At 64.7% G+C, this 9,423-nt stretch overlaps 3 protein-coding genes across 3 annotated transcripts in view; 1 reads left to right on the forward strand and 2 right to left on the reverse strand.

Moving 5' to 3' along the window:
- Positions 1 to 1,769: 1,769 nt before the first annotated feature.
- On the reverse strand, positions 1,770 to 3,545 carry LOC130584543 (pulmonary surfactant-associated protein C-like). The gene is made up of 5 exons (XM_057384584.1): positions 3,507 to 3,545; positions 2,962 to 3,366; positions 2,155 to 2,265; positions 1,970 to 2,080; positions 1,770 to 1,865 (listed from the first exon to the last, which is right to left on the reverse strand). Exons 1-5 carry the CDS (start codon positions 3,543 to 3,545, stop codon positions 1,770 to 1,772), a joined length of 762 nt encoding a protein of 253 aa, XP_057240567.1.
- Positions 3,546 to 5,368: 1,823 nt separating this feature from the next.
- Positions 5,369 to 6,948, reverse strand: LOC130584545 (pulmonary surfactant-associated protein C-like). The gene is made up of 5 exons (XM_057384585.1): positions 6,904 to 6,948; positions 6,655 to 6,804; positions 6,393 to 6,533; positions 5,807 to 5,917; positions 5,369 to 5,672 (listed from the first exon to the last, which is right to left on the reverse strand). Exons 1-5 carry the CDS (start codon positions 6,946 to 6,948, stop codon positions 5,571 to 5,573), a joined length of 549 nt encoding a protein of 182 aa, XP_057240568.1. The 3' UTR covers positions 5,369 to 5,570.
- An 844-nt stretch (positions 6,949 to 7,792) lies between these two features.
- Positions 7,793 to 9,423, forward strand: part of LGI3 (leucine rich repeat LGI family member 3) — a 3,768-nt gene continuing 2,137 nt past the window's right edge. Inside the window, 5 exon segments of the mRNA XM_057384600.1 lie at positions 7,793 to 8,096; positions 8,841 to 8,912; positions 8,999 to 9,070; positions 9,174 to 9,245; positions 9,334 to 9,413. Coding sequence (XP_057240583.1) covers positions 7,879 to 8,096; positions 8,841 to 8,912; positions 8,999 to 9,070; positions 9,174 to 9,245; positions 9,334 to 9,413 — 514 coding nt within the window. The 5' untranslated portion in view covers positions 7,793 to 7,878.

Raw genomic sequence — 9,423 nt, forward strand, 5'->3', positions numbered from 1 at the left:
AGACCCCTGTGCAGTGAGTGACCAGCACCGGGATTGTCCCCTGTGTCCCCTGTGCCAACCCTGGAGGGTGGCACCTCCTCTCCCCAGTGATGGGATCCCCCATTCCCAGCACCTCCTGTGGGGTTTTACTCCTTTTTCCCCTGCCGGGACCCCCCAGGTCCCTCCCTGTGCCTCAACCCTCCGGAAATCGGGATGTTGGGATTATTGCACAAGGACCTGCGGGTCCTGCCAACTTTCTGACACCTCCTTCAGCTGCTGCGGCCTGGGCGGGGAGGCTGAGGGGCTTTGGGGGTCAGGGAGGGGTTGGGAGTGGACACCCCGGAGCCGCAGGAGGTTCTGGATGGACGCCCCGCATTCCGTCCGGCTGCAGCTGCGTTTTCCCGGTGCCAGAATTGGGGACGGGGACTGGGTCCAGGTGTGGGGGCAGTGGGGGGCTGGTGGGCCCCATTTTGGGGTCGGCTGTGGGGCTGCTGGGTTCCCATTCCCAAGGGACTGGGATGCTCCGTGTTCCTTCTCTCTGCCCCAATAACTCCTCACCCCAATAATGCCAGAATCTCATACTAATAAAGCCATATCCTAAAAAAACCCTGCATCCTGGTCCTGGTAATTAGTAATTAGGATCCTTCTTATCCTAATAGTACCAGCATCCCGGTCCTAATAATGTCCGATCCCAATAACACCAGCATCCCTGTCGTTATAATGTCTGATCCCAATAACACCCGATCCCAGTCCTAATAATGTCTGATCCCAGTAACAACAGCATCCCGGTCCTAATAATGTCTGATCCCAATAAAACCTGATCCCAGTATCACCAGTATCCCAGTCCTAACAGCTCTTGATCCTAATAACACCAACATCCTAATCCTAATAATGCCAGATCCTAATAGCACCAACATCCCAGCCCTAATAACCCCTGAGCTTATTGATGCCTGATCCCAACACCATCATCCTCATCCTATAACAACCCCAATAATTCCCAATTTCTGCAATGCCCGATCCTGATAACTCCTGATCCCAACAGCATCCCTGTTAATCATCCCGGCCCTAATGATCCCTGTTAATCATCCCGGCCCTAATGATCCCTGTCCTCGGGCAGTGATGGTGGCCGCGGTGCTTTCGGCACAGGCTGTGTCCAGGAATAGCTCTCAGACCCGATTCCTGCTCCTTTATTCCGCTCTGGCACAGGACAAACCCATTTTTCAGGCCAGCCTGGCTCTGGCAGCARCACGGGGCAGCTCAGGGCAGGCTCGGTGGGGACCCTCCCGTGATCCCCCCAGGCTGTGAATGTGACACAAATCCCCCAAAAAATCCCAGCTCGGAGCCCCCTCGAGGCGTTTTTAAACCAGGAGGAAGGCGGGAGAGCTGGCGGGAACCGGGGAGAGAAGAACTGGAACGGAGAATTGGTGTTTTCTTTAAATGTCATGTTTTTTTTTAAAGCTCATTTTTGCACTTTTGGCGAAGCTGAGAAGACTTAAGTGACAAACCAGCTGTCCCCCGGCGCGGCGCGGACACCCCCGCACCTCCTCCGCCACCGGCCCCGCTCCTGCGACCCCTCAGCGCCGATCCCTGACCCCCTCCTCACTTCCCTCACCCCAAAATTGGGGTGCGCGGGGCGGGGGCGGCCGCGGAGGGGTCGCCGGTGCTCCCGGCGTGGCTGCGGCTGTCGGGGATGCTGCGAGGCGAAGCTGGCGGTGTGAGGGTGCTGCCGGGTGGGTGGGGGTCCCGCAGAGCCCCCCGCCCACCCATCCATCCATCCCGCGGGGTTTTAATTAAGCCCAGTAGACGGGGAGGAGGCTGCAGAGGATGCTCGCTGTTGTGCCCAGMAGCGAGCGGTCAGCCAGGGCCACGGAGATCCTGTCCTCAGCCTGGACAAGGGGACAAGGGACAATGAGGCCACCTCGATTCCTCCTTGGGGGTCTCCACGTGGCACCGAGCCCCCCACGCCCCCCGACCCAATTCAGATCCTCACCTGCCGGCGCTGGAAGGTCTCGAKCACCGTGTCCAGCCCCGGGATGTTGTCCTTGTCCACGCGGGTCACRTAGCAGGCGCGGTGGCTCCGGGCTCTGTAGCTCACCAGGAGCTGTTGGAAGTCAGAGCAGGGTCAGGTTCCATCCCGCCGCCCCCTCCCCGTCCCTTCCGGAGCCCCTCACTCACATTTTTGTAATCATAGATGACCGTGGCCGCGTTCCCGTCCCCGCTGTCCAGGTAGAAAGTGGCCGCGTCCTCTTCCCAGGCCGGTCCAGCCCACAGCCCGCTCCGCAGGACCTGCGGTGGGGACAGGGGGGACCTCAGAGGCTGCGGCAGCCGCTCCCCGTGGGCACCGGGGGGTCCCTGATGGCACTGATGGCACCGCTGACACCACCAGAGAGTCCCTGATGGCACTGATGGCACTACTGACACCACCAAGGGGTCCCTGTTAGCACTACTGACACCACCGGGGGGTCCCTGATGGCACTGATGGCACCACAGACAGCACCAGGATGTCCCTGATGGCACTGGTGACACCACCAGGGGGTCCCTGATGGCACTGCTGACACCACGAGCGGGTCCCAGATGGCACTGATGGCACTACAGACAGCACCAGGGTGTCCTTAATGGCACCACTGAAGCCACCAGGGGGTCCCTGATGGCACTGGTGGCACTACTGACACCACCAGGATGACCCTGATGGCACTACTGATACCACCAGAGGGTCCCTGATGGCACCACTGAAGCCACCAGGGGGTGCCTGATGACTCTGGTGGCACTACTGACACCACCAGAGAGTCCCTGATGGCACTGATGGCACTACTGACGCCACCAAGGTGTCCCGGATGGCACTGATGGCACCACGAGCGGGTCCCAGATGGCACTGATGGCACTGGTGACACCAGCAGGGGGTCCCTGATGGCACTGGTGGCACTACTGACACCACCAGGGTGTCCCTGATGGCACTGGTGGCACTACAGAGTCCCCACTCACGGGTTCGGCGCGGCGCTGCTCAACGCTCAGCCACAACAGCAGCGCGGCGGCGACGATGAGCACCAGCAGGACCACCACGACCACCACGATCAGCAGGCAGCGGACGTGGCCGCAGCTCAGGAGCTTGCGGGGCAAGGAGCAGAGCATCCGAGGGACGAAACACAGCGACTTCTTGAGGCAGCCGAAGCAGCCCGAGCAGCCGCGGCAGCCGGAGCAGCCGGGACACCCCGAGCAGCCGCGGCAGCCGCAGCATTTGGGGCATTTGGGGCATTTGGGCAGGCAGCACTTGGGCAGGCAGCAGCAGCGGACGCACTTGGCGCAGCATTTGCCGCAGCACACGGCGCAGGACATGCAGCAGCCGGGGCAGCAGCAGCCGTTCTCCGAGTCGTGAGGGTGCGGGAAAAGCTGCGGGGAGATGGGGGGAGAGGGTGGGGATGGGTCCAGCCCTCCATCTCAGCACCGGTGCCTTGCTGGGATGAACTGGGCAAAGCCCTGTGCCCATCCGGACGCGGGGACAGTGGCAGTGCCACCCTGCAGGGACTCACCTCCTCTTCAAGCACCACCTGCTTCATGCTGCTCTCCATGGCTGCTGCCTTCTCCTCCTCCTCTTCTTCCTCCTCCTCCTCCTCCTCCTCGTCCCATCCCCAGCCCAGCCCGGCTGCAGAGAGCGGTGTTTTTATACCGGGCCAGCGGGGTGGGGAGCGGAGCGGCCCCTGAGAAGGGTTTGGTGGCCCCGGGGCGCAGTCGGGCCCTGGCATGTGACCCCCTCCTGGTGTTTGCTGACCGCCCACTCCCAGCCGGATCCCCCTGGGAACCCGCGGCTCAAGAGGCTCCGTGGGCACRGGGTCAAGGGTCCTTGTCCCCAGGCACGGGGATTTCTGTGCTGCCCAGGAGCGAGGTGCCAGGGCCAAAGCAAACCCTCCAGGGTGGAGCATCCGGCGCTGGCCGCGGCTGAGCCAAAGCTGGCTCGTGTCCCTTGGCCAGCTCGGGCACCTGGAGCYGCTTGATGTGGCCAGGAACAAACAGGACATGAAAGCTTTCCCGTAATCCGMAGGGATGRGGTGGCAATGGGGTCACCACGGGCMSGGGGAGTGTCCCCAAYCCTCATTCTTTGTCCTGAGGGTGCTTGGGCACCGCTGCTGGCGGCTTTTGGGGCTGGCGGAGATGGCCACCATGCGGATTTTTTGAGGTGAGGGGGTGTCAGCTCTGGCGTGTGACACGGAGACACTGCTGGGCATTGAGTTCGCCCATCCACGACCCCATTCTGCACCTGGGACCTCTCCAGCCACCCCAAAACCCTCAGCCAGGTGTGGGGGTACGCCCGTGCYCCCCGTGTTGGATCTGCCTCCTTTCCCAGGGTGTCAAGAGCCACAAGAGCCCCTCGAGTGTCCTCGAGTTTGTTCTCAGTCACCGTGGGAGCCCTCACCCTTTCTCTGGAACCCTCTTGACCCAGCTCCTTGTCACGGGCAGGGATTTTTTGGGACGCAGAGCTGCTGGCTCCGAGTCAGCACGAGCAGTGTCCCTCCCGTTCCCAGCAAAGTGTCACCCCCCTGACCCTCCTGCTGTGCCCGTGGCAGTGATTTTGGGGACATCGCTGGGTTTGCAGCCCTGGAAAGGGTCAAACAACCTCCTGGGGTCTCATTTTCCCCTCCCAGCCCCGCTGCTTCCCGGTTTTCACGTGCAGAACTGGAAGAGGCTGCTCCCAGAGGATGTGGGGCTGGAATGGATGGGAAAAGGGAGGGGATGGGGACGGGGAGAGCCGGAGCGAGTGGATTTTTGTGTCTGTGGATAAACCAGGGCTTGCTGTCACAGGGAATGTGGCACTGTCACTCTGTCCCCACCTGCACGAGGAGGGGACAGGGTTGGGAGTGTTTTCTGAAGGTCTGGAAGTGCAGAATTTGCTCCTTCCACCTCACCCTCCATCCTCCAAACTGGGATGGCACAGGTGGGACACTGGGAGGGCACAGCTGGGGACACTGAGAGGGCACGGGTGGGGGTGGGGACACTGGGATGGCACAGGGGGCATGGGGACACTGAGAGAGCACGGGTGGGGATGAGGACACTGGGATGGCACAGGTGGCGACACTGGGATGGCACAGGTGGGACACTGAGAGGGCACAGGTGGGACACTGAGAGGGCACGGATGGGGGTGGGGACACTGGGATGGCACAGCTGGGGACACTGCTATGGCACAGGTGGGGACACTGCGAGCATGGTGTGCGATTGTCCTGCTGTCCCCCGTGTTTGAGCCCTCCTGAGCTCCACACACCCCAACGTGAGGGATTCACCTCCCCACCCCGCACCCCACAAGAAGCCACCCCTGGGACAACGTGTCCCCGTCCCCAACACCCCAGAAAGGACAAGAGCACCACTTGGAGGCGGGACACAGGTTTACTTTGTAGACAGAAGCAAATCCCAAAGCAAATCCCACTTTTGTTTTTTTATGGCGAGAGCATCGGGAAAGCCGCGGTGCCGAGTGACAGCAGATGGAGCACCCCCATGGCGGGGTGGCTGTCCCCGGGATGGGGACGAGGAGGACGAGGGGACATTCCCGGGTGTCCCGCCTGGATGGCAGCGTGGGGGACAGTGACATCCCCGTGTCGCTGCTCCTACGCCCAGTACACGGGGACGGCGCTGCAGAGGATGTTGATGGTGGTGCCCAGGATGGAGCGGTCAGCCAGAGCCACGGCCTTGTCCCCTCCCTCCTCATCCTGCCGGACAGAGAACGGAGCAGGGACTGCCACCCTCGGCAGAGGGGACAAACCCCCAGCCCCACATTTCCCAGCGGGATAAAGGGGCCGAGCCCAGTGGGGYCGCACATCCCAGCGGGGCGGTCACCACTCACCTGCCGGCGCCGGAAGGTCTCGGTGACAGCGTCCAGCCCCGGGAAGTTGTCCTTGTCCACGCGGGTGATGTAGCAGGCGCGGTGACGCCAGGACCTGTATCCGACCAGCAGCTGTTTGCGGAGAGAGCCGGGTGAGCTCAGCGCCGCTCTGTCCCCGTGGTGCCCGTTCTGTCCCCGTCCCGTCCCCGTGGTGCCCGTCCTGTCCCCGTGGTTCCCGTTCTGTCCCCGTCCTGTCCCCGTGGTGCCCGTCCTGTCCCCGTGGTGCCCGTGGTGCCCATCCCGTGCCCGTCCTATCCCCGTGGGGCCCATCCTGTCCCCGTCCTGTCCCCGTGGTGCCCATCCTGTCCCCGTCCTGTGCCCGTCCATCTCCATCGTGCCCGTGTCGTCCCCGTGGTGCCCATTCCGTCCCCGTCCCATCCCCGTGGTGCCCGTTCCGTCCCCGTGGTGCCCATCACGTCCCGTCCCCGTGGTGCCCATCACGTCCCGTCCCCGTGGTGCCCGTTCTGTCCCCGTGGTGCCCATCACGTCCCGTCCCCGTCGTGCCCGTCCCGTGCCCGTCCTGTCCCCGCTGTCCCCGTCCCCACACCTTGCTGTAGTCGTACACCACCGTGGCCGACGCGTTGAGCCCGTCCCGCACCGCGAACGTCCCGGTCCTCTCCTTCTTGCTCATGGCGAGCTGTTGCGGGGTCCCCTCGCCATCCAGCCCGTGGATGGTCATTCGCAGCACCTGCCGGCGGCAGAGGGGTCAGAGAACTCTGCGGGGGCTGAACCCCGTCCCTACAAAGCTCCGTTTCCACCCCAAACCCCCTCCCGGAGCCGGTGACCCCGCCGTCCCTCGCTGCCCTCACCGTCTCGGCGTGTGACTCGCTGAGGTGCAGCCCGAGGAGGAGGAAGGTGACGTTGACCACCACCAGGGCCACCACCACCAGCACGGCCATCAGCAGGAGGCTCCTGAGCTCGTTGGGGATGCAGGGCAGGCGCGGGGACTCCGTGTACCTCTGTTGGGGACACAGCGGGRCACCGGGYTGAGCTGCCAGCCCCSGGGGTGGCAGCGGGGGCTCAGCTCCGTGCCCGGGCTGGGGGTGGCTGCTCCTTACCGGAGGTGCCTCCTCCATCAGCGCCTCTTTGGAGCTGTCGTCCATGTCGCCGTGTGTCCCTGTCGCTTTTCCAGCCCGAGCAATCCCGAGAGGGGATTTATAGGATTCCGGCTGGCTGGGAAGGGTTGGGGCCACTCCAACTRCCAAGGTGCCACTTGTGCTGTTTGCCGAGGCCGCAGAAGAGCCAGGGAGGGGACATGAAACCTCCGAGAGCCCTTCCCTGGCATTTGCCCCGCAGCGCGGGGGTGCCAAGGCAAACAGTGGGCAGTGCCCGCCGCCCACACCCAGCCCCGGGCGGGGACAGGAGGGGCCCCGGCACCCCCAGCACGTACCGGGGGGGACTCAACCCTGGTTCTGCACGGGCAGCTGCGTGTGCCCTCCCCCCCGGGGCGGGCGAGGAGCTGGCTGGGCTCATTGTTCCCTCGGGCGCCGTGCCAGGGGCGGCACAGATGGGCGCCCGGAGTGGGAGAGATGGGTGCCTGGGACGGACGGGTGCCCGGGGTGGCGTGGATGGGTGCCCGGGGTGGCGTGGAGCCTGCGGGGATGGTGGGGGAGCCACTGCGGGGGCATCACCCCGCGGTCACCCCGTGTCCTGTGCCAACCCTGGGCACCCCTGGGCACATCGGTGGCCCCCCCGTGGGTGCGGGACCCCCCGTTTGCTCGCTGCCGCGGACACGCGCGCACGGACACGCGTGCACGGCGATGCTGGCGCTGTCACTCAGCCGCATCCCTCCCTCCCTCCCTCTCTCCGTCCCTCCTTCCCTCCCTCCGTCCCTCCCTCCCTTCCCGCAGCACCGGGCATGGTGTGCTGCAGAGCCGCGGGTCAGGCGCCGGCAGCCTCCGCCGCTTCCCCTCCACGCTGACATCTCCTGGGAAATACAAAAAAAGAAGAAAAAAAAAGCTTTTCCACAGCTCCCGGGCGCAACAAAACCGAGAGCAGCTCCCGGGATCAAACAGGGATAAGGCCGGGGAGCGATGGAACTGCGGCGCGGGAGGAGGATGCTGAGGGACCAGCTCTCCGCTCGCCTCCTCCTCCTCCTCCTCGCCGTGGCCTGGCTCTGGCTGCCGGCCGAGGGGCGGCGGCCCCCCCGGCCCTCTCCTTGCCCCCCGACCTGCTCCTGCACCCGGGACACGGCTTTTTGTGTGGACTCCAAGGCTGTGCCCAAGAACCTGCCCCCCGAGGTCATCTCGCTGTGAGTACCCGGCTGGGGACGGGGATGGGGACAGCGTCACGTCACAGGGGTGCGGGGCTGGCAGGGCTGTCCTGGGGGGCAGGGACAGCTCCTCTGTGCTGYATCGGGGGACAAATCTGTGGCAGGGTGGGGTGGCGGCAGTGTGGGGGGCTCTGGGGACGCTGGGGACACCCCGSGAGCGGTCCCTGTGTCCTGCGGTGCTGGCACACGCAGCCATCCATCAGTGCCAGACGGAGCCGGGCTGCAGCCTGTCCCCGCCGTGACCTTGGGGAGCAGAACCCCGAGGGGACACGGCTGTGACCTTGGGGAGCAGCACCCCGAGGGGACACGGCTGGGGGGTCCTGATGGAGGGTCCCAGGGGACACTGCCACCCCGGTGCTGGGTGCGCGGCAGATGCGTGTGTTTACACCTGTGTGTGAGCATTTACACACCCGTTCGTGTGTTTTCACCTGTGTGTGAGTGTTTACACACCCGTCCGTGCGTGTTTACACACGTGTGTGTGCCCRTGGCCCCGGGCCAGGGGCTGCCGCAGGGCGTGGGCGGCGTGGGGTGGCTGCCAGCCCCCTGCACCTTGTCCCCTCCGTGTCCCCCCACCGGGCAGGGCGGTCGCGAGGGTCCCTCTGCCACCTCCCAGGACCCTTCAGGACTGTCCCGACAGGCAGCAGGTGACACCGGGCTGGCGCTGGGGGGTGGCAGTGCCACGCTGCCGCCGTCCCCCGTCCCGCAGCTCCGTCTCTCCCGCAGGACGATGGTGAACGCAGCTTTCACGGAGATCCGGGAGGCGGCTTTCGCCCACATCCCCTCGCTGCAGTTCCTGTAGGTTCCCCGTGCCCCCGGACGGGCATCCCGGAGCTCCCCTCGGTGCCCTCCCCGGCGCTGACGCCTCTCCCTTCTCTCTGCAGCCTCCTCAACTCCAACAAGTTCACGCTGATCGGGGACAACGCCTTCGCTGGGCTCTCGCACCTGCAGTACCTGTGTGTGACACGGGGACAGAGGGGTGGGGACAGCCCCGGGGAGGGCGCGGGGAGGGCGGGGGGGTCCTCGGGATGGCCCTGTCACTCTCTGCTCCCGTTCCAGGTTCATTGAGAACAACGACATCCAGACTCTCTCCAAGGGCACYTTCCGCGGGCTCAAGTCCCTGACGCACCTGTGAGCACCTGGGGGACGCGGCGGGGGTGGCTCTGTCCCTTCACGGCTGGCAGGGATGTGTCACCTCCACGAACCTTTTGTCCCSCAGGTCCTTGGCCAACAACAACCTGCAGACGCTGCCACGGGACCTGTTCAAACCGTTGGACATCCTGAGTGACCTGTGAGCACTGGGGAGCAC

This window comes from Malurus melanocephalus, unplaced genomic scaffold (assembly GCF_030028575.1).
Source record: "Malurus melanocephalus ecotype Western Australia unplaced genomic scaffold, MMel_1.1 scaffold_722, whole genome shotgun sequence".
NCBI lineage: Eukaryota > Metazoa > Chordata > Aves > Passeriformes > Maluridae > Malurus > Malurus melanocephalus.

Excerpts from the sequence above, each read along its gene's own strand:
- LOC130584545 (XM_057384585.1), bottom strand. The coding sequence starts at position 6,948 with ATGGACGACAGCTCCAAAGAGGCGCTGATGGAGGAGGCACCTCCG. Across the intron at positions 5,918-6,392 it reads TGGTGTACGACTACAGCAAG|CTGCTGGTCGGATACAGGTC; the intron begins GTGTGGGGACGG and ends CTCCGCAAACAG. Across the intron at positions 5,673-5,806 it reads AGACCTTCCGGCGCCGGCAG|GATGAGGAGGGAGGGGACAA; the intron begins GTGAGTGGTGAC and ends TCTGTCCGGCAG.